The 25,077-nt window shown below is 38.4% G+C and overlaps 1 protein-coding gene across 5 annotated transcripts in view; it reads right to left on the reverse strand.

The window, feature by feature from the left end:
- TTK (TTK protein kinase) overlaps positions 1-21,357 on the reverse strand; it is a 42,247-nt gene extending 20,890 nt beyond the window's left edge. For 4 of the 5 annotated variants that reach the window (XM_032650613.1, XM_032650612.1, XM_032650614.1 and 1 more), the window contains exons 1-11: positions 21,247-21,357; positions 19,977-20,117; positions 17,404-17,626; positions 16,927-17,033; positions 14,590-14,733; positions 13,806-13,917; positions 13,570-13,642; positions 13,385-13,479; positions 11,415-11,502; positions 10,218-10,338; positions 6,005-6,129 (exon numbers count right to left, since the gene is read on the reverse strand). In XM_032650613.1, the coding sequence (XP_032506504.1) occupies positions 6,005-6,129; positions 10,218-10,338; positions 11,415-11,502; positions 13,385-13,479; positions 13,570-13,642; positions 13,806-13,917; positions 14,590-14,733; positions 16,927-17,033; positions 17,404-17,626; positions 19,977-20,115 (1,227 nt within the window). In that variant the 5' untranslated portion in view covers positions 20,116-20,117; positions 21,247-21,357. The remainder of the gene's footprint in view (positions 1-6,004; positions 6,130-10,217; positions 10,339-11,414; positions 11,503-13,384; positions 13,480-13,569; positions 13,643-13,805; positions 13,918-14,589; positions 14,734-16,926; positions 17,034-17,403; positions 17,627-19,976; positions 20,118-21,246) is intronic. The other variant, XM_032650611.1, reaches the window with a different exon arrangement.
- Between the last annotated feature and the right edge of the window lie 3,720 nt (positions 21,358-25,077).

The raw sequence follows: 25,077 nt of genomic DNA on the forward strand, positions 1-25,077 counted from the left end.
TTGGAGATCAGAATTGAGAATATAGGAATGGGTAGCTAAGGTGACATTAAGAAAACGGGCATGAGGGAGGAAGAAGTTATGAATCTGGAGGCCAGGTGTAGGACTAATGATACATAGGGGTAAGAAGCTAACAAAAAGTGATGATAGATGTTGGGTTGAAGTTGAAAGAAGTGATCCAGAACGTAATATTTTCAAAGAATGATGGAAAGTCACTAGGATGTTCAGAGATGATGGCAACGAGCAAGACAGGAGAGCATATCCAGAAGGCAGGCGCCTCAAAAGGACAGGGTTTTGGCAAGAGAAGAAGTGGTCTGGACATAGCTTCGGGGAGCTTGTAGGTAAGTGAGATGGGAGAAAAAAACAGCCTCTACTTGAGGACTGCTGGAGAAGTAGCAACCTCAAGAAACTGCCTAGTTTTTTCCTCTTTACCTAAGGGTACAATTCAGTGGTTTTTAATATATTCACAAGAGTAGGCAATCATCACCACTATTTAATTACAGAACGTTTTCATCATCCTGAGAAGAAGCTCTGTATTAGCAGTCACTCTCATTCCCCACTCCTCCTGGGCTCTGGCGACCACTAATTTACTTTCTGTCTCTATGGATTTGCCTATTCTAGACATTTCTTATAAAAGGGATCACAAAATATATGGCCTTTTGTGACAGGTTTCCATCATTTAGCATGTTTTCAAGGTTCATCCATGCTATAGCATTTATCAATACTTCATTACTTTTATTATTGAATAAAAAAATGAAATAATAAAATCAGAGTAACACATTTGCTTATTGACTCACCAGGTGATAGATATTTGGGTTATTTCTACTTTTTTACAATTATGAATAATGCTGCCATGAACATTCATGTACAAGTTTTTGTGTGGATATATATTTTCAATTCCCTTGAGTATATACCTAGCAGTAGAATTGCTGGATCATATGGTAACTGTATGTAACCTTTTGAGGAACTACCATACCATTTTTTTTTTTAAATTCAGGACATTCTAATTTCAAATTAAGCACAATTAGTAATTATGATAGGTGCTTTACTTTTTAATATCTTCCCCCCAAAATTCTTAGGAATTAAATATGTTATAATGATCACTATAATTGATACAATCATAAAAAAATGCATGAATAAACATAAAATAACTAAGCGAACAAAGCAATTTTTATGAATAGCGAAACAATGCAAGTTGGTGGTTAATGAAGCAGCATATAGATACAAACCTGGAGGGCAACTAGCAGGCAGAGGAAAACTAGACCTCACATGCAACCAGGAGTAAAAGGCAGAAAATTACTAGTAGGAAATCTCTTTTAAGAAGGCACGTTTAGATTTTTTTCTTAAGTATAAATTTTCTCAACTAGCACCTCATAACAACTCTGGTAAGGTGATCACCATTTATTTAGGTCTCAGAATGGTCCTCTTCTGCCTTGACCCAAGAAGAAGCAGTGGAGGTGAGTTATACTGCTATGCCATACCATTTCAAGTGACTGCACCATTCTACGTTCTCACCAGCAGTGTATGAGGGTTCATTTATCCACATCTTCATCAACACTTATTACTGGCTCTTTTTAGTTACAGCCACCTTGGTGCGTGTGAAATGGTGTCTCACTGCAGTTTTGATTTGCATTTCCCTAATGACAGATAAACAGTTTTAAGTCCCTTTACCATTCTACCGGTTTACAAGTTTTAAAAAGAAAAAAAGAGGAGATGCTGTTTGTCCAAGGTTCAACCTGTCAGGATTCTTCTCAACTAACATTTGTTACCTACTCCATTACTTAGATCAACAGTTCTCAAAGAGTGATCTAGAAATAGCAGAAAGAGAGGGGTTCCCAAGATCTTTTCCTGGAGTCTGAGAGGTTAAAACTATTTTCATGATCATACTAGGACATTATTTGCCTTTTTCACTTTCATTCTTTCATGAATGTAAACTAGAGTTTTCCCAAGGCTAGAAGGCATGTGATAGTGAAATAGATTGAATGCAAAAGTGGATACAAGGGGCTTCCCTGGTGGCGCAGTGGTTGAGAGTCTGCCTGCCAATGCAGGGGACACGGGTTCGTGTCCCGGTCCGGGAGGATCCCACATGCCGTGGAGCGGCTGCGCCCGTGAGCCATGGCCACTGAGCCTGCGCGTCCGGAGCCTGTGCTCCACAGCGGAAGAGGCCACAGCAGTGAGAGGCCCACGTACCGCAAAAAAAAAAAAAAAAAAAAAAAAAAAGTGGATACAAGAAATCCAGTCTTCTGTTAAGCCAACCATTATAGAAATTGTAAAAATTATAAAACAATATCACTCTCTTCACTGTAATTATTTTGTTTTGAAAAATACTTATTTTTCAGAAGGAACATAGCTCAACATAATAAATCCATGTATGACAAGCCCACAGCGGACATCATACTCAACGGTGAAAGCTTTCCTCTAAAATCAGGAACAAGACAAGGATGCCCACTCTTCACACTGTTACTTAACATGGTATTGGAAGTCCTAGCCACAGGAATTAGACAAGAAACAGAAATAAAAGGTATCCAAATTGAAAAGGAAGAGGTAAAACTGTTACTATTTGCAGACATGATATTATATACAGAAAGCCCTAAAGACTCCACCAAAAACACCTGTTAGAAACAATCCCATTAAAAACAATAAAATACCTAGGAACAAATTTAACCAAGTAAGTGAAACACTTGTATACTGAAAACTATAAGACACCAGTGAAAGAAACTGAAGACACAAATAAATGGAAAGATATTCTGTGTTCATGGATTGGAAGAATATTGTTAAAATGACCATAACTACCCAAAGCAATCTACAGATTCAATGCAATCCCTATCAAAATTCCAATGGCATTTCTCACAGAAATAGAACAACCCTAAAATTCATATGGAACCACAAAAGATCATGAATAGACAAAGCAACCTTGAGAAAGAAGAACAAAGCTGGAGGCATCACGCTCTCTGATTTCAAACCACATCACAAAGCTATAGTTTTCAAGACAGTATGACACTGTCATAAAAACAGACACACAGATCAATGGTTTTGGGAAAACTGGACAGCCACATGCAAAAGAATGAAACTGGACTACTTTCTCATACCATACACAAAAATTAACTCAAAATGAATTAAAGACCTGAATATAAGACCTTAAAATATAAAAATTCTAGAAGAAAACATAGGTGGTAAGCTCCTTAACACAGGTCTTGGCAATGAATTTTTAGATCTGACACCTAAAGTAAAGACAAAAGCAAAAATAAACAAGTAGGACTACATCAAACTAAAAAGCTTCTGCACAGCAAAGGAAACCATCAACAGAATGAAAAGACAATCCATGGAATGGGAAAAAATATTTGCAAACCACATATCCAATAAGAGGTTAATATCCAAAATACACAAGGAGGGGCTTCCCTGGTAGCACAGTGGTTAAGAATCTGCCTGTCAATGCAGGGCACATGGGTTCGACCCCTGGCCCAGGAAGATCCCACATGCCATGGAACAACTAAGCCCATGCGTCACAACTACTGAGCCGCACTCTAGAGCCTGTGTGCTACAACTACTGAGGCCCATGCACCTAGAGCCCGTGCTCCGCGACAAGAGAAGCCACCGCAATGAGAAGCCCACGCACAGCAACAAAGAGCAGCCCCTGCTCGCTGCAAACTAGAGAAAAGCCTGTGCACAGCAACAAAGACCCAACACAGCCAAAAAAATAAAAACCACCACAGGGAACTCATTACAACTCAATACCAAAAATCAAATAACCAACTTTTAAATGGACAGTGGAGGTGATTAGATATTTTTCCATAGAAGACATACAGATAAATAGCCAACAGATATATGAAAAGATGCTCAACATTAGGGAAACCATTAGGGAAATGCAAATCAAAATCACAATGAGATATCACCTCACACCTGTCAGAGTGCCTATTATCAAAAAGAGAAGAAATAAGAAGTGTTGACAAGGATGTGGAGAAAATGGAAGTCTTGTGCAGTGTTGGTGAAAATGTAAATAGAACTACCATATGACCTAGCAATTCTACTTCTGGGTATTTATCCAAAGAAAAGGAAAACACTAACTTGGAAAGATATCTGTACCCTCATGTTCATAGCATCATTATTTACAATAGCCAAGAAATGGAAACAACCTAAATATCCATTGATGGCCGAATGGACAAAGAAAATGCAATACATAAATACAACGGAATATTATTCAGCCATAAAAAGGTATGAAATCTTGCCATTTGTGACAACACCAATGGACCCTGAGGGCATTATACTAAGTGAAATAGCTAGAGAAAAACAAATACTGCATAGTATCACTTACATGTAAAATCTTACATGGGGGAAAAAAAAAACCAACAACAAAATACCAAGCTCACAGATAGTTTGGTGCTTGCTGGGGGTGGGGATGGATGTGTGGGAGCAGGGCTGGGTGAAGAGGTTCAAAAGGTACAAACTTGCAGTTACAAGATAAATAAATCATGGGGATGTAATGAAAAACGTGGTGACAATAGTTAATAATACTGAATTGCATATTTGAAAGTTGCTAAGTGAGTAGACCTTAAAAATTCTCATCACAAGAAAAAAAATTTGTAGCTATGTATGGTAACGAATATTAACTAGACTTATTGTGGTGATCATTTTGCAACAGAGTTGATCTTTGAACAACTGGGAGATTAGGGGCACTAACCTCCCATGAAGTCAAAAATCCACATGTAAGTTTACAGTTGGCGCTATGTATCCACAGTTCCACATTCTCGGAATCAACCAACCAAATATCATGTAGTACTACAGTACATATTTATTGAAAAAAATCCATGCATAAGTGGACCCACACAGTTCTAACCCATGTTGTACAAGGGTCAACTGTATATACAAATATACAAATATCGAATCATTATGTTGTACACCTAAAACTAACATAATGTTGTATATCAATTATATCTCAATAAAACAAAATACTTATTTTTAAGTGTATCTACATTCACATGTAAAAAATTTATTCTTGTTATTTTTAATAAATAAGTAAATATTTTTTAAATGTATTGGCTTTACTTTCTAATATAGCAAATACAGATAAACATAGCCTACGTAAACCAAAGCTCTTTTTCTCCCCATTTTTGGCCATGTCGTGCAGCTTGTGGGATCTTAGTTCCCCGACGAGGGATTGAACCTGGGCCCTTGGCAGTGAAAGTACGGACTTCTAACAACTGGATTGCCAGGGAATTCCCCCAAAGCTCTTTAGGAACCTCGATAATTAAGAGTATAAAAGAAGGCACCAAGACCAAAATATTTGAGGACTGCTGAGTTAGAATACAACTGAAAAGTAATAATGACAAGAGTATGGCCATGGACTACATACAGGTACGGCTCTCTACCAGATCCTTGCTTCTGAAATGGAGCCCAGCCAGTGGGAATGATCATTCAACCTATTATGAATTCACATTATCTAGTCTATATTTTTCTATTTTATCCATGAGGATGACAATAGGAAATTGTCAAATGCTTGGTACAGCACTGCACTGGTTCAGCCATCTGCATACTGTTTTCTGTAAAAGGTAAGATAGTAAACATTTTCAGCTCTGCAGGCCAGGTGGTCTCTGCTGCAGTTACTCAGCTCTGCTGTTACAGTTCAAAAGCAAGCACAGACAGTAAGTAAATAAATGGGTATGGCTGTATTTCAATAAAATGTTGTTTACAGACAGGCTGGGAACTAGATTTGGCTCCTAGGCTGTAGCTTGCTGACCCCTGCCCCAGTCTACCAGCATCCAAAAATACTACTGAAAACAGAAAAGAATTCAGCTTGACATATATTCTTACTAAACTAAACCTTTATTACTGATCATTGTTTTGTGAATTAAAAGCAAAAAAAACAAAAAACCACACACTTGAGCAAACTGCTCCACTAAATATGGTACACAAGAATTTAATAAAAGAAGAAAACCTCTAACATGATCATCATGTTATGAACAATAGCAATCCTACACTTGAAAAGGAAAGTAGCAACTTTTGAGATTACCTCTGAAATGTGCCACTGATTTGAAGATGCAGCAGGTTTCTGGTTTACACATTCTGACTTTCTCTTAGATGGCCATTGTTTCTGGTTACTTTCTGGAACCTTTGGTTCTTGATGTTCTTTAGTTTCTGAAATTGTATTTGTTGCTATTGTCATTAAAAGGCAAGAATATTTGATAATAACAAAATAAACCTAAATGATAGAACATGTTAAAAAACTGTATTAGCATTTTGTTCTTAAAAAACAAAGAAACTAAAAACTTTAAGCCAGCTGCTGACAATTTGCTTTTAGCAAGTTAATTTTTCAAATCTGCAACAGCCATCTTCCTAGGTTGTTACCTAGAGCTTTACCAAAGACCATTCTGAATTTAAATGCTTCTGGTCTTTACCAGAAAACAAGGAAATAAATAAGTAAAAATTTAAAAACACGTATGTCTTACTAATAAAGAGAAGCTAGTTCACCACTTTTCATAGACCTCTAGCTTTTTAACAAAATTTTTACCTTAAACTAGCCTGTAATTTACTTTCTTAAGCGTCTGAACAAAAGAGCCTCAACAATAACATTGACTATTTTACGAATGTCAATATTCTGTCCCTATCATAACAGATGCAAAAATTCTAAACAAAATATTTGCAACTGATAAACAAAATATATAATAAATTATGACCAAGTTGTGTTTATTCCTAAATGCAAAGTTGCTTAACACTTGAAAGTTAATTCAATTTGCCATAATAATAGAGGGGAAGAGTCTGTGGTCAACTCCAAAAATGCGGAAAAGGCATTTCATAAAATTCAATACCCAGTCACAAAAAAACTTTTAGTCTAGGTATAAAGCAAAACTCACTCTGTTTTGATATTTGATAAAGAATAGCTGTAAGACTCTAAGGCAATTATCATGTGAGGGTAAAATAATGAAAGTGGCTCTCTAAAATAAGGAGTGAACAAAAACGCCACCTATCATTCCTTCTATTCACCATTATGCTAGAGGTTATAAGTGCAATACAGCAAAGAAAAGAAAGTTAAAGGACTGGAAGGCAAAAAATGTTATATTATTTTCAAACAACATGAAAGAATTTATAGGAAAATATTAGAATTATTCAGTAACTTTAGCAATGTCACTGTAAATATGATAAATAGCTAAAAATCAGTTGTATTTTTACATACCAGCAACAAAGTAGAGGATAAGTATTTTTTTTAAAAAAGATCCCATTCATTATCATATCAAAAAAAAATCAGATCTCTAAGTACATCTCTAGCAAAAGAGAAGCAAAATCTCTACACAGAAAAGTATTTCTTCAATAATCTTTTAAAGATTACTTAAATGAATGAAGGGGTATGCCAGGTTAGTGGACTAGAAAATTCATCTGTTAAGATGTCAACCTGTCCCACTAGATCTCAATCAAAATCCCATTAAAAAAAAAAAAAATGGGGCTTCCCTGGTAGTGCAGTGGTTGAGAGTTTGCCTGCTGATGCAGGGGACACGGGTTCGTGCCCCGGTCCAGGAAGATCCCACATGCCGCGGAGCGGCTGGGCCCGTGAGCCATGGCCGCTGAGCCTGCGCGTCCGGAGCCTGTGCTCCGCAACGGGAGAGGCCACAACAGTGAGAGGCCCACGTACCGGAAAAAAAAAAAAAAAAAGGAAATCTGACAGATTCTAATATTTATATGGAAATCCAAAAGGCTTAGAATAACTAAAATAGCTTTGACAAAGAACAAAGGTGGAATTTACACTGACAGATATGAAGACTTAACTGCAGTAATTATGTCAGTATTAGCACAAAGACACAAAGGACTATGGAACAGAGAAGAATTCAAGACCAGACATCAAACACAGACTCATCTAATTTATAACAAATCACTGAGGGGAAAAAGGGTCTTTTCAATAAATGCTGCTGGATCTACTGGATATCCACATGGGGAGAAAAAAATGAATCCAGACACTTGATCTTAGCTATACACAAATATTAAATTCAAGTAGAATATAACTCTAAATGTGAAACGTAAAATGATGTCTTCTGCAATATATGGAAAGGGCGTCTTCCCTGGTGGCTCAGTGGTTAGGAATCCGCCTGCTTAACGCAGGGCACATGGGTTCGAGCCCTGGTCCGGGAAGATCACACATGCCACGGAGCAACTAAGCCCGTGTGCCTCAACTACTGAGCCTGTGCTCTAGAGCCCACGAGCCACAACTATGCAGCCCGTGCGCCACAATACTAAAGCCCGCACGCCTAGAGCCCAAACTCTGCAACAAGAGAAGCCACCGCGATGAGAAGCCCGCGCACTGCAACGGAGAGCAGCCCCCACTCGCCGCAACTAGAGAAAGCCCGCCCGCAGCAACGAAGACCCAACGCAGCCAAAAATAAATAAATAAATTTATAAAAAATAAATAAAATATATGAAAATATCTTTATGATCTTGGAGGAGGAAAAGATTTGTTTAAAGTCACAGAATACACTCACCACAAAGGAAAAGACTGATAAATTAAAGTGCATGATAATTAACAATTTCATCAAGTCTTCACCACATAATAGAAGTTACTTGTAAAATATATACCCAACAAAGGAGCTGTATCTAGACCATATTAATGTCTCCTAACATCAATGCGAGAAAGAAAGGAAACCCAATGGAAAAACTGGGGAGGCTTGAACAAGTACTTCACAAGAGGATACCCATATGGCCGATAAACACAAAAAAGCTTTCAGCATCATTAGACATCAGGGAAATGCGAATTAAAACCGCAGCGAGAGATCACTTAGCAGAATCAGAATGTTTAACATTAAAAACCAACAATAAAAACTCTTGGGAAGAATGTGGAGCAAAAGTAACATAGGTGCTGGTGAAACACAACACTTTGGAAAACCGTCCAGCACTATCGATGAGCCGAATATATACAACATCCTGTGACCCCACAGCCCCATTCGGAATACACCTGACGGAAGTGTGTGTGAAAGAAATGAAAGCATTAAATTAGGTGCCAGGTCAGTACTATAAACAAGAATTTTTGGTAAAGATGATTTCTCAATCATATCAGTTTGTAATAGGTGCCATGAAAATATAGAATATGAGTTTCCCCCAATTACTAGCAAGAGGAATCTATAGTTGGCCCTCCGTATCCACAGGTTCCACAGGGCTGACTATACCACATCAATTTACAGAAGGGACTTGAGCAACCGAGGATTTGGGCAGCCGAGGGGGATCCTGGAAACAATGCCCCGCGGATGCGAAGGGACGCTGATGTTCCCAATCAAAATAATGGCCGCCCAGTTTGCAGGGACAGAGGGCTTTCCTGTGACATAGGATTTTCCGGGCTAAAACCAGAAAAGTCCCAGTGTTCCTCTTCAGTCCAGTCAAAAGAAAAAATTACACCCAATCTGGCAAACTTTGTTTGGACAATGGTCATCCAATTCATGACCCCATTCAAAAATCTGATGGTACTCTGACATCTAAACAAATAAAAAATTTAAGCCTGACATTCTAAGTCTAACTAGTCTTATCTCCCATTTCTATACTACCTGTGTTACAGTTTTCAGTATAATTGACCATCTTTGTTCCTAGAATAGTTTTTTCTTTTGCTTATGTTACTCCCTCCATCTGAAATACTCTATCACTGCCATTTCTTCCTATTTAAATGCTAACAATGCTTCACGTTTCTTCTCCTCCACAAACTATTTCCTTATTTCCCCTAAACCAAATTAGTTCCTCAGATTTCTCCTTGCACGGAATCCTCAGAGCATTTTATTGATGTGGTTCTCATGATACTCCATATTCTACCCAGCATTGTGTTTATCAGCAGAGGTCCCACACTGCTTGGCAATCTCCTTGGGACCCTGTCTCATTCATGTATATATCCTTAGAACATGCACCATAGTACTCATATATTGGAAAAGCAAATGTTTGACAGAAGAGGAAAGGGAGAATTATCATAGAAATACAGCCTCTGCGTCCTTTCCAGAAAGTATTTATCAGGCCAACTGAGAACAATAACTCCGTGCCACGGTATTTTCCCTCCAACCTTCCTTTAATGCACCTTTTAGGCAAATAAACTTTCTTTGCTATAGAATTGAATACTTTTCATACAATCTATAAAATTTAACTGAAATACAAGATAAAGGGACACAGTCATAGTCTTACATGGCAATTGTTAGGTGGCTGGTCAACTTTCACAAGTACAAAGTGATTCTCTTAATTAAAGGAGTAGTCTGTTTTGTCACTCTTACCTTCTAATTTTGTTAGAAGGCTTGATTCGCTTTTATTCTTCAGGGTGACTGAATCAGTAATAAGTTCAGAACTCTTCTCATCTGACATCGGAGGTTCCTTGGAACGAATATTTTTAACAGACTACATAAAAAGAATAAGATTTGATTTGATTTTATATAAAGTCTCATCAACAGAAGTAGTACTAATCTGTCTTAGTGTTCAGTATACTGAAGTCTCGCCTATATGAAAAGACTGCTAGGAAGATTATCTATTATACTTGCACGTGGACTCACAAACTGCCAGGAAGATAACTTCTTGAATTACTGAGCAGAGCAACGGGAATGGCCACAACCATCAAACTGACCAATTTACTTTCAATAGACATATTAATCAAATGATAAAATTTAGTCACTTAAAAAGAGAGGCTGGAAAATTTGAATCTAACATAAAACACACTTCATTATTTTGTTACTGTGATCATATTTTATCACCAAAAATGACAGCACTGGTCAAAATTAAGATTTGCATAAGTCTAAGACAGTATTATTCTAAATCCAGAAAATAAACTTTTGACACAACTATGCACTATTCTCTAAGATAGCTGTAAACCAGTTAAACTCATTATTTAAAAGCAAAGACCATGAAAGACAGAGATAAATTACAAGGAATCGAAAATCAGAAAGACCTACATTGCGATGCCAGGGGTTTAACTCAACTATAGTAACAATAGTGTAACCCCTAAAAATCAGTGCACCAGGGATTAAAGCTGTTTCCTGTCTTTGAAGTTCACACATCTGCCATATCAGGACGCCAGGATTATCTGAGCCCTCACCTCTGCCCCATCACAAAGCCACTCCCTCATTTTTGTCTAAGATGCCCTGCCAGGTCATATGATTAAACACACCAAGAAACAAAAGCTGGGGGGCATGGCTCACCCCGCTATTCCCAAATCCAGGCCAACTAACCTGCTAAAACACTATATAATAATTGCTAATTCAGAGTTACCCCAGAAGATCGCTGATCATTGCCCTACCACCTCAACTGAGGAGAAACAGTTTAGGAATTATGTGCTACTTCCCGTCAGTGGTCCAACATATCTTGGGGCTTCAGGAGCACTGCTGGAGATACATAAATCATGGACTCCTTTCCCGGAAAAAGCTCCATGGACCCTGGGTCAGGAACCCTTGCTTCATGGAAAGATTTAAAAATGGACATACCGTTAAATGTCTCAAGTCACTGGAATCATTTCCACTTGACTTAGATCCAGAAACGACTGTATCTTGGCATTCTGATCCAGAGATCTGTCTGTTACCCATGAAACAAAACAATTGTAATGTTTAACCTGAAATTAATCATTTCAACGAATTATTTTTTCAATTTTAAAGTTGACATTTTAACAATATGTACACCTTTTAATTGGAAAAATCACTTGGAAAGATTTTTTTAAATAAATGTATGTATGTATGTATGTATTTTTGGCTGTGTTGGGTCTTCGTTGCTGCGTGCAGACTTTCTCTAGTTGCGGCGAGCGGGGGCTACCCTTCATTGTGGTGCGTGGGCTTCTCATTGCGGTGGCTTCTCTTTGTTGCAGAGCACGGGCTCTAGGCATGCAGTCTTCAGTAGTTGTGGCACACGGGCTCAGTAGCTGTGGCACACGGGCTTAGTTGCTCCGCGGCATGTGGGATCTTCCCGGACCAGGGCTCAAACCCGTGTCCCCTGCACTGGCGGGAGGATTCTTAACCACTGCGCCATCAGGGAAGTCCCCTGGAAAGATATTTTTAAAAATAACAAGATTCCAGTATAAACGTGACTAAAGTGCTGGACAGTGATAAAAGTGAGAGAGATGAGTAGTAAGTAGGTGATTGCCTACCCTGTTATGTAATAAGTAACAGCTGGAGTCAAGGTATGAATGTGGGAAAGGACAAGGGAACAGCAGTATGTAGATCAAACTACACTTCAGGTTGCAAATAGCTTAAGGATAAGAACTAGGGTGTAGGCCCTCCTATGGGAGACTGCCTAGGTCACAATCTATCAAAACAAGCACCAAGAAAATGGCTGGTTTGTTTATTTTTTTGAGTGGGAGAAAATCTCCTAAGCTAGCACTTGAAATGGAGATGACAAGAAAATAGTCATAAGATTTTGGAGCTTAACCTTGACATCCAAAATGCTCTTTAATATCAATGTTCAGTCAAGCCCTAAGTATAATAAGAATTTAAGTATAGAAGACACCAGCTAAAAACAAACGGTTATATTTCTAAAGTTTACTTGCAAAATGATTTTCTAGCATCCAAGGAGCCTTTCCCATTAGAAATAATGTAATGAATAGTGGTTATAGTTAAAAATAGAGTAGAAAAATGAGGTCCCTTAGCTAAGCTGGAATACGAGATTCTCAGTTTTCAAGTTGAAGGAAGGAGAACACATTAGATGTGGTGAACAATACTTCATCTCTACCTACCCTGCCCCACTTCTTGAAGCCCTAGGCTCAGAAGCAAATGAGTGGGGACTTCCCTGGTGGGCCAGCGGTTAAGACTCCCTCCCAATGCAAGGGTTCAATCCCTGGTCAGGGAACTAAGATCCCACATACTGTAACTAAGCCTGCACGCCACAACTACTGAGCCCACGCGTTGCAACTAGGGAAGCCTGCATGCCGCAATAAAGACCCAGCGCAGCCAAAATAAATAAATTTAAAAAAAAAAAAGAAGGGCTATGCTGACTGTAAAGTGAGGTGCACATGTAAAAACAAAAAGGAGCAAGTGAGTGAATTAATCATCTCTCCCACTGATAGCTGCCCCTTTCCTTGAACTACCTGCAAAAGAAATTGTTCCCAGACCTCCCTTCACCCCTATGGAGACTTCCATACCCGCTAAAAAGAGTCTTACCAGAGAGGCTACCATAAGGGAGAAATGTTCAAACATCAGGAGTTTTTACCCCAGGGCTGTTTGCATAGTCTTTTTAAGCTTCGTGTTGACTTAATCTTTTTTCCTCGGTGTTTCCTAATTCTTTAATAGTTCTTTTAATGAATATTTTAATGATATTAAAGCAAAATAAAGTCATATCTCCCACTCATTCCTCATACTAAATAAAAATGTAACCATAATTACTTTCACATAGTAAAAGACTTTAAGATCATTCTGCCATCAATCTTCAAGTTTTGAAACCAAATTAAAAAATTAAAACTCAAACATACCTTTTAGTAAAAGGTGGTGCAACTGAAGCATCTGTCTTCTCATGGTAATCCGGGCTACTTAGAAGGTTAACTGGGACTCTTCCGAACGGGCATGACTAAAAATGTTTTGAAAGATTAAGTAACTAACTAGGAAATAAGTATAGACCTCACCACTACCATTTTAATCAGAGTTAAAAATAACTTACTCGTTTAGCTTTGTTTGTTTGTTTCAAAGGATTTCGATGGCCTATCTCTGCATCCTGAGGGGGTATGTTCTCCCTAAACAGAAAGAAAATACTCCTGATTTTTAAAAGAATAATATTGACACATGCATTTTCATCAACTGCTAAACATTGTTATTGTAACATGAAAATATATATGCAGATGTATAAATAATATAAATGTAGGACGAGCATTTAAAAAATGGATTCAGTTTCCTTACCCATACAAAAACCTGGCTTTAGTCTGTGCTCTGGAATCACAACTGATGTTCCTATTCGGTAAATGTCCAAGTGTACTGGGGAACGGTTCTTGCACATTTGATACTGTAGATGCTGTAAACATTTGAAATTGTAATTAAATTTATAAGGACATAAGAAATACACAAAAAAGTAATCTCATAAATAAGAATGTTTTAAAAGTCAATTCATAGTAAATATTTGTCCCCAAATAAGATATGCAGACGTGAAGATGTTATGAAGATAATTCTCTAACTATACTTGAAAACTATTCCATAATTATATAACTGTTTACTCAAGAGTAAAGACACATTCCTTATATCTAATAGCAAAAAGTCATTCTCTCGCCTAGATAAGTTTTTCTGTTTGTTTGTTTTTAACTGAAGTATAGTTGATTTACAATGCTGTAATAGTTTCTGGTGTACAGCAAAGTAATTTATATATATATATTCTTTTTCATATTCTTTTCCATTATTGTTTATTACAGGATATTGAATACAGTTCCCTGTACTATACAGTGGGACCTTATTGTTTTAGATCAAGCTGTTTTTAATGTGTTACCAATTAGTTTGATTAGGGAAAAAAAATTCCAACAAGAAAGTAATGACTTTCTTACTTCTAAAAGTCTTACCTCCTTTACATCTAAAACTTAATCTTAGATTTTGATCATTCTAAGTAAATGATATTTCTCTATAAAATATTATCCTGAATCCTTTTTTGCAGGACAAAACACCACAGAAAAGTATTAGCACACACTAACGTATTTACCTGATAAACTCTTCTTTTCTTCCTCTGAAAGCAGCTGCTTTTTTTGAAGGTTTAAATTCCGAATGGCAATTTCCAGCATTTCTAGGGGTACTGCTCCACTTTCCACAGCTTTATGAAGAAGTTGCTTACTTTTCTTGAAATTACCTAACAAAGTAAAAAATAATCGTCATTTTAATGCAGCAACCTTTACTCCCCAGAGGCGTATTCATCAGGACCTAGGAAAAAAATTTAGAAGTCTTAGGCAAAAATGTTTACTCCAAGGCTCACGCACATTACTCATAAAAAAATAAGCAATTTCTCACTTCTGATAACAAGTCATGTCAAACAGTTTACTTGTGTAAGATGTAACTGATGTGATTATGTATTGGTTTATTGCCACGGTCCATTTTCACAAGTAAAAGAAATGTTAGCAAAGCAGTTACAAAATGGGGGCAGCAAAGGTCAACTCAAACAGAAACTTGAGAGAATTTAGTAAAAGGGAAAACTAAGCCTTAGATGTTGCAACAGTCTCAAGAGCATCAATCTGTTACAACACAGCATAATAGTTATCATTTATAATAACATTTAGTCATTAAGGTTGACATCTTTTGCTAAAGGGAATTCCCATCAAAAGGATTCATGTGAAAAAAATGTAACAATAAAGATTAATCTTTAGCTACCAGACTTAGCTACACCACCCCCAAAATGCAAAATAACTGAGAAACTACCAAAATCACCTTTTGACTACAGATAAATTACCAAACAAATTTTCTTTCAACTGCAAACTTACCCAATACATTTAGTTTAGAATTTCATTTATAAATATTAAATGTATACGTCATGTATGTTATGAAATGCGTTAGCATTTTGGGGAGCCATTAGGCTATACTATGCACTTGGCATTTGGGTGTAAAAATGGTTAAGAGTCAGCCTCTAGCTTCTCACAGTTTACAAAATTTAAGAACATAAACATATTTGATAGAGACTAAGACTGTATTTATTCAGAGTACTGAGATTTCATATATTGAGCATTTCAGGATAGCAAAAGAAGAAAGAAAGGCTTGGACAGGAACTAGTAACTAGGGAGCTTACTAAGGTCATAGACCCCTTTGAGAATCTGATAAAAACTATGGAATGTCCTCCACCCCTACAAAAATACACATACACACCAAAAGCACATAGGACTTTGGGGATTTTGCATTTTTCCTGAAAGCCTATTCATCAACCTTGTTCAAAATAATCACAATTTGGACCTTGAGGTTACTACTACATCCCGGTGGTACCAATGAGGTTTATTTCTTATTTACAGATAATATAATTTGAGATTTTCAAAATTTGTATTCTAAAGATATAAGTTTATAGCTGCTGTGGATAGGCCATAACACCTCAAAAATTTTTTAAAGTAGAATGAAGGAGAGAAAGATGATCTTAAAGGCCTGGCCATACTCTAACGAGCAGTGAGGCAGTTCTCCTAGGCAGGAAAGGGACGATTTTTTTTTTTAAGTCACCTGATAGTGCACAGGATAGATCAGAGAAGATGATCCAGATAACTAGGACTCAGAAGTCATCTGCATAAGTAGAAGTTCAGGATTTGAGTTTATACAGTGCTTTTCTCCAACCTCGGTCTTGGTGAACACTCTCTAAGGAGTTAGCCCCACTTTGGACATGACTACAAGGATTCTGGCTGAGCCAAAAAGAAAAAATGGTGATAATATGTGTATTACTGGTGGGAAATGGGATCAGGGTTGGAGCAGCAACAAGGCAAATGGAAAAACAGGAAAACGTGGCCAGAGGGCCAGCAGGATAGATCCAAAGGCCCCAGAAAATGAAGAGAAAAGGCTAATGGCCAGGCTAAAAATGTCTGAGGAAGAGACTGCCCTTGTTCTATCTAAAATGTCCAGACTAGGTAGAACCAAGTGAGCAAGAAATAAAAGCTTCTACAGCAGTTTACTTTTTTTTAATTGAACTACCAGTTAATGCTACAATTATATTCTGCTGTATATTTTAGTGCTATGACACCATGGCACAAGATAAACTTATCTAAGCTCTGGTTTAAATATCTTATATCCTCATCCCAGAAATACTCAGTAAAGAAGCCACTTTCCTTTAGATGTTTCCTGAATCTAATAGCACACACGTGATGTTCATGCTTATCTTCCTGGGTTACTCCTCACAAGTGGAAGGGCCAGTATGACAAATATTCTCCACAGGTACACTTAGGTAGCATTCTTCCCCCATATTCTCATCTGACGTTTCGCCTCATACTTCTATTTCACACACATGATTTAATATTCGAATGTACGTTACAGTAGGAAGTTATCTTCTACTCAAAACGCGGACTTGACATTTTCAGATTACCTTGTGATAGTTCAAACTGTGCAAAAGATATATGCACGAAAGCAAACTTCTTGCAGTTTGCTCTGGCCATCTGAAAGTAGTCGCGTGCGTCATCTGGCTCTTGAATACTGAAATAAAGATTTCAGAGTCAAGTTTCAAGAAAAGGGACACATTTGCCTAAGTTTGATAACTCCTCATTCTATTTTCCAAAAGACACAGCATATTGTTCTTTTTTCTGTATGTAAAATTAAATAAGTTAAGTTTTACAATCTTTTTAGGCAGAGTCTAGAGGACGTAACTTTGTGGAAATATGCACATAGTAAAGATAAAGAAGGTTTACATTACTCACTTGTTAATTATAAACAAAAGGATTTCGTGAAAAAATATTAAATTTCTTACAAGTAATTCTGACAACATGTTTTCATTTTACCTTGTGGTGATGTAGTTATGTGTTATGTAATGTAGTTAGCTAAATGCAGTTAAAATAGTAATACTTACGCTTTTAATTCAGCAAATCTCACTTGAATTCTAGCAAAACTCTCATTTTGGCCATATTTATCTGGAGGAAGTGCTTCAATTGCTTGATTGTAACGACCAATCAATTTATTTAAAAGGGCATCATTTAAAGGGACACTGTTTTTCTCTAGTTTGAGCAACAAGTTCAACCAGTCCTCTGGGTTGTTTGCCATCATCATAATTTGGTTAACAGTTCCCGAGTTATCTGAACAGGGGACAAAATATACCACAACAGAGGAAAGACATAAAACAAATGCCAAATTGCACTTTTCTTTCACATTACAGTTAATCACTGATACTCTCAGTATGAACATACACAAACTCCCTAAAATACTTTTTTAAAACTTTAACAACTCATGTAAATATAAGCAAACTTATTTACTGTATATATATTTTTATGATGGTATACTGTCCTACAAAAAGCTATATATTTTGAAGAAAAAAAACACTTGGAAATAAATGTCTATGAGGAGCTTTAGAAAACCATATGCAGTCTAAGAATATTGTATGCTCTAGCAGCATAATTCTATCTTAGCGTCCTAACGATGCAGAGAAAACCTGAGCCTCTCTCACCACCACCAGTACCAACTTTCTTGGAAAATTCTTCATGCCTATTCATTAAAAATTTAGAAACTTACTGCCCTAGTCCTAACATAACCTTTACAACCTTACTGATCCAACATTATATCCATATTCCTCAAACTTAGTTTTAAACCGATCAAACAAAACCAATTTACAAAAGATAAGCAACTAGTATGGTCATTTTCCTCTCCCTCCAATTTACCCACATTTCTCCAAAATTTTCATGTTGTTAATCTATTTTTAACCTTCTTTAGTGTTACTAGTTGTCCTGTTCAGGATATTTTAGTCATTATTAAACATTATTAAATTTAGATTTCTCAGAGAAACTATCGTTCCTTCTATTAGTTTCAGTTACCTTCAACAAGGGTTAAATATTTGCTTTTACAAACAAAATTACTGTTTCTGCTTTTTACTAAAAAAAAAAAAACCAAAAACTAAAAAAACAGATTCATAACTTTGTTTTTACCCTTAAATTTAATTTGGTCTGATCTTAACTTCATTTTCAGTTTTACCTCCCATCGCCTTCCTAACAAGTTAGCCTTCAAGGTGTCTAAAAAAAGGTCTTTGAAGATGTATTTCTCATACCCCATTCTCCCTCTGTTAAAACCTTAAAGCATCCTGTCTTATTGGGTTAGTATTCATTCGATGTCAAACATATGTTACAATGTAGCATAGTAGATACTAAATTCTTCTCATCTAGAAACCACGGTTTTAATCTTCCTCAGTATCATGTCTTACATCCCAATTATCAATATATGTTAAGTATTCACAGTTTTAAGCAACTAAAGATTTTAAATAAGGACTTATCTACCTTGGTGTACAAGCTTTGTTACCACTGTTTAAATACACAAAGTGTTGTGATAGAATATCACCATATTAAGAATTTGCTTAACACCAAAATGATCAGTTTCTAAGTGGTTTCAGGTGCATATGACCTGCCATCATGACTAGTTATAGGTTCTTCCATTTGCTTTCAATCCCTCCTCCACTTAATGATTAGTACAGATACAACAAACTTATCCAAAGGTCACTTTTCAAAAACCTCAACAATCTGAAATATAGTAAAGAATTCGGCTTCTGAGCTAATACTTTTCATAAAACTAGGGCACTAGTTCATTAAACTTTGGGCACTTTCACTCATTCATCATTCAATAAACATTTAAGTACCTACTACTTGCTAGGCACCAGTCTTAGTTCTGCAGACACAACACAACAGATAAAAGCCACACCCTCAGAGAGCTCACTTTCTAGTGGAGGAGAGAGACAATAAACACATGAGTAAATGAGATATAAAGTGATTAGTGCTATAGAGAAAAATAATACAGGGAAAGGAAACAGGGGACACACACCCAACCCCACAGGTTGCTATTTTAAATAGGTGGGTTAGGGAAGGCCTCGATGAGATGACATTTGAACAAAGACTTGAAGGAGGTAAGAGTGGGCAGGTAGCTGGGGAGCGGTGTTCCAGGCAGAGAGCAAGGACGAAGGCACTGGGATAGGAGCTGGTCCAGCACACAGGAGGCATAGCAAGGAAGCTGCTGTGAGCAAGGGAGAATAGGAAAGGCCAGGAGAGTAACAGGAAGATTCTTCAAATCAAATACTGAGTGTTTAACCTTAAACCTGTATATCCTTTTATTGAGATTGGTGAGGTTTTCTCAGTTTGCAGCAAAAAAAGGAATGGAAAAAAAAATGGCATACCTATTGATGGCAGGCATATCAGCAGAAATGAGAGCTGCCAATAATGGAAGAGTTATGAAAATTACCTCTGAGCACACTGTAATATGTGATGTTAAGTGTCCTTTCTTAAGGAAGTGGAAAATTGTGGGAATATTTCCACACAAAAGGGTTAAAACATAAAATGTTTGTGCTCTAACTGGTGAGCGTCAATTACTGAGGAAAGTACACCATGTGAACACCCAGTGGTTAACACTTCCTTCCTTTACCGCAGAGGTATTCAAAACAAGGGAACTCACCTGTAGTATCAGCAGAGACTTTATTCAAGCTTAGCTCATCAGTAAGGTCTTCGTTTTTAAATTTATTTTTAATATCTCTCACTTTGTTCATTATGGAATCAATTGTCAATTCTCTGCCACTTAAATCCTCAGCCTCCATTTCTAAGGAAAAAAAAAATCGAACTATTCAGAATTCCTATTTTTACTAACATTAAAGAAAAAAATGTTGCAACTAGCCTTTTAGAACCCAGGAGACTAGAGCATTATAAATATGAATATCTCAACACAGATATTATCAGGGTAGTATTTATGAAGCTATGTGCACAAAAACAACAGCATGTCTTTGTAATCTGCCCAGCAAGGATTCCAACACGTAAGTCCACCTCTTCTTTCCACCAGAACGTCAATGAAGCCATTGCACAACACAGAAGTTGCTGCCCCCTTTCAAACTTTCCATTTTTCTTCTCTGCCTTCCTTTCACTCTTTTTCCAGAATTATTTTCTCTGGGCCATCTGCAAATTCAGTCGTTTAAAAAAAAATGTGATGGTATGTTTGCTTGGATTCTGGTAGTGACATATAGGCATAAAAAAACCCTTTTGGTAGTGAGAATAACCATTCATTTATTCATCTGCTTTATGTCAGTAAACCTGCACATTGCAAGTGCTTTCAAAGCATGATACATACAACATCACTGTCCTTTATTGATAAATGGGGTATCAGCAGCTTGTTCTTGTGCATATCTGGCAGAAACATGACGTGCTACCTTAATCATTCTAATACCAAGAATCTACTGTATTAGTACAGTACTGAGCACTTGCTCATCTGCATGGTGTTGATGTTTAGTCCGCAAAGTGTCCGCAGTCTTTCTTCCTGTCAGTCTCATCTTTGTGATTCTCAAACCCATCAATCCAGTAACCCAGGGCCACTGATATCAATGGCGCTCCAGATCTCGAGCGTAACAATGAAAAAGGGGGATAAAGCGGGCAGCTAGGTATCACCCCTTGAAGCCAGGTTCCAAAGGTAACTGTCAGAATCACGGCCACCATCCCCTCTCCCTGTTCTAAAACACCAGACAAGAGAGGGAGTCTCCCCAGATGCCCTGCCAGGCCCTCTCTCCAGCCAAGTCCACATCTACCTCTCGTTTCCCGGGTTCTCAACAAAAAAAAATCTCCGGCACTACCGGGAGGATTGGAGGGGCAGAGAGCCCGCCCCTCCCCCTCCAGCCCGTTGAGCCGCACCCTACGTCTTCTGCCAGGATGTGAGCCCTCCCCGCCTCGCCCCCACCGCTCACCGGCCCGCGCGGCGCGGCTAAAGAGCTCACACACCGGCCGCCGCCGTCCCTCCGTGCGCCGGCAAGGTCGGACTCTCCGCCGCAAAGCTGAGTTGAGAACAAAAGATGGAATCCCAGCCCCTCTCCGCAAACACTTTTGAATTTCCCCGCCGCGGCCGCCTATTGGCCAGTGCTAGCTACGTGAACACGTCTGCCGTGATTGGTTCGTGTTCCCTGGCACCGCCCCTTCTACTGAGGCCCACGAGCCCAGCCCCGCGGGGTCTTCCGGTCTGACTCTGCCCGCTCGGCGCCGGGAGTCAAAGGGATGCTGGCTGTCGGCGGGTGTCCCCGGGGCGCCGGTAGACTGGCTTTCCTGCACCTTCCCGTTTAACCAGGCCATAGTTTTGCCCGAGAGGTAGCCACTCCCGGGCAGAGTGACCCGGTGCAAGGAAAATAGGAGTGCAGACGCTGCTCCCAGCATCAGGACCTAAAAGGGGCCGTGTAAGTCGGCCCTTCCCCGCCACCGCCCCCTCACTCCTCGGTTCTTCAGGCTCCTCACTGCCCGACTTAGGGAGGATGCGGCCAGGAAGGATCGTTCACAGCGCCAACTCAAGAATCTCAGTGCTTTTTGTCCTTGAGCTTCCACTAGCCTTAGTTCTTCCACTATACTTAAATGACCGTATGCCTCGTCTTCAAGCCAAGGCCCTCCCCTTTGTCAGAATTCTGCGCAAAACTCACACGCCCATCACTATTGCTATTTCTGAACTCACCTTGTTAGCCCCCCTCCCTCCGGGCCTGTCCCACTTTAGAGCTCAAGTGCCCTCGGGGGAAGGGCACCTCCCTGGTTATTACGCGAGGGCGAAGCTCTGCGGCTAAGTGGCTTTGTGGTCCAAGGCAGTGCTTCTCTTCATTTGCGAAACGAGATGCCTGTTGTACCGGCATTATGACATATGCTCTGTGGCAGGACAGGTTGGTTAGTTTTGTGTACGTGTAGGAAACTAACTGCAGCTGTCGCTTGTTAACTCCAAAGCTGTCCTTAGAACCCTCGCATTCCCAGCTCTGACTAGCCCCCCGGTCAGCCTGAAAGCCCTTCCTCACCGAATACATCTTTCCATACCTTCTGGCTCTGTATTTTTGCTTCAGCACAGCAAAATGATTTGCTATACCTGGTTGGCTAATCACTACCTTTGCATCATTGAGCCTAACACTGCTTTTAATTGGAGGAATATACTATTCCACCAATTCTTGTTGATCTCTTTGGGGCCTGATCTCAAAACTTGCATTTTGAAACGCATTTTGAAAATTGCATTTTCCTGAAAATTCTGCTACTAACTCTTCTTTCTGTACACTCACTCCTTTGGTGAGCTCTTCCAATCTTACTTTTTTCTTTTTTTGGGGGGTGCCGCACTCTGTGGCATGCGGAACTTCCCTCACCAGAGATCGAACCTGTGCCCCCTGCATTGGAAGCAGGGGAGTCTCAACCACTAGACCACCAGGGAAGTCCTCAAATCTTACCTTTTAAAATACCATCGTTGGGGACTTCCCTGGTGGTCCAGAGGTTAAGAATCTGCCTTCCAATGCAGGGGATGTGGGTTCGGTCCCTGGGCAGGAACTAAGATCCCACAGGCTGCGGGGCAACTAAGCCTGTGTGCCACAAGTGCGCTACAGCTGGAGAGCTGGGGGACCCCAACGAAAGGTCCCACGTGCCGCAACCAAGACCAACACCTGACGCAGCCAAAAATAAATAAATATTTTATAAAATAAAATACTATCTATGTGTTAATGATTCCCAAATGTACAACCCCAGCAGAACTGTCTCTCCTGAACCCCAGACTCAAATATCCACTGTCTACTTAACGTCTCCACTTAACTGTCTCATAGGTATTTTAAACTCAAAATGTTCAAAACATCCCCTGATCTCCCCACTCCCAATATACTTCCTACAAAATCTTCTCTGTAAAAGACATTCCTTGTTCCATTTTTAAGCCCAAAATCTTGGTGTCATTCCTGACCCCACATCTAATCTGTAAGCAGATTGTGTCAGGTCCAACAAGGTAGTCCTGGAATCCTACCACCTTTCTCCACCTCTACTGCTACTGCCCTAGTACCGAGCACCTTCCTCACTCACCTGGCTTATTGCAGTAGCCTCCTGGCTGGTCTCTTTGCTTCTGCCTTCACCTCAATTTGTTCTCCAGCACAGCTGAGTAATCTTCAATGAGATCATGTCACTCCTTTGCTCAAAACCCTTCAGAGCTCAGAATAAAAGTCAAAAGTCCTTACAGTGGTCTAGAACTGCACTATTTAATATGGTAGCTATTAGCCACATAGGGCAATCGTGCACTTGAACTGTGGCTACTGCAACTGAAGAACTGAATTTCTTAATTAGTTAATTTAAATTTAAAAACGGATAGTGCAATTATTGGAAGAATTTTAAGTATATTGGAACAACTGGAGAATGTGAATCTACTTTTTCAACTAAATTTTGTGAGCTCTAAATGCAGATGAAGTACTTCCAATGAAAGTGTCTGAGTTTAATTTGTGTTGTAAGTATACACACTCGATTTTGAAGACTTAGTATGAAAAAATAAAATACATTATTGATAATTTTTAAAATATTGATCAGTTTTAAATGATGTTTTGATATATTGTGTTAAAATATATTATTAAAATTAATATCCCCAGTCACAGACCAGAAGAGACTAAGACTTGACAAATAAAAGCAAGGTAGTATCATGGATTGGATCCTGGAACAAAAAGTGAACATTAATGGAAAAACTGATGAAACCCAAGTAATAGAGGGTTAGTTAATAGTGATGTACCAGCGTTAGTTTCTTAATTTTGACAAAGGTACCACAGTACATATGATCTTAATAATAGGGAAGGTGAGAGAAGAGTGCACATCAACTCCCTGCATTTTTGCAGCACTTGTGTAATCAAAAATTACTCCAAAATAAAAAATGTCTTAAAATTTGGAATTTTCAAAGGAAAGGTAGTAGAACTAAAGAATGTGTTTGAAGGAAATATGGCCAAAAATTGTCCAAATATGGTAAAAGCTATAAACCAACAGACTGAAGAATCTTAACGAACCCCAATCACAAGAAACTTTACAAAAATTACATGTAGGCACATAATTAAATTGCTCAAAACTGGTGATACATATATACAATGGAATATTACTCAGCTATAAAAAGAAACGAAATTGAGTTATTTGTAGTGAGGTGGATGGACCTAGAGTCTGTCATACAGAGTGAAGTAAGTCAGAAAGAGAAAAACAAATACCGTATGCTAACACATATATATGGAATCTAAAAAACGGTACTGATGAACCTAGTGGCATGGCAGGAATAAAGATGCAGATGTAGAAAATGGACTTGAGGACACAGGAGGGGAAGGGGAAGCTGGGACGAAGTGAGAGAGTAGCATTGACATATGTACACTACCAAATGTAAAATGGATGGCTAGTGGGAAGCTGCTGCATAGCACAGGGAGATCAGCTCGGTGCTTTGTGATGACCTAGACAGGTGGGATAGGGAGGGTGGGAGGGAAGCTCAAGAAAGAGGGGATATGGGGATATATGTATACTTATAGCTGATTCACTTTGTTGTACAACAGAAACTAACACAACATTGTAAAGCAATTATACTCCAATAAAGATATAAAAAATAAATAAATAACTCAAAAAATAAAAATTGCTTTTATCATGAGTCATCATTTTTTAGCTCCTTTTAAAAAAAATCTTGGATGTGATAGACTACGCTTTGGCTTTAACTTTCCTCATTTATTTATCCTCACTCTCCACACTCCCTGGGCACTCAAACAATTTTAATACATATAATTATGTTCACATTTTAG

The sequence above is a fragment of the Phocoena sinus genome, chromosome 12 (genome assembly GCF_008692025.1).
Source record: "Phocoena sinus isolate mPhoSin1 chromosome 12, mPhoSin1.pri, whole genome shotgun sequence".
In the NCBI taxonomy this organism is placed as follows: Eukaryota; Metazoa; Chordata; class Mammalia; order Artiodactyla; family Phocoenidae; genus Phocoena; species Phocoena sinus.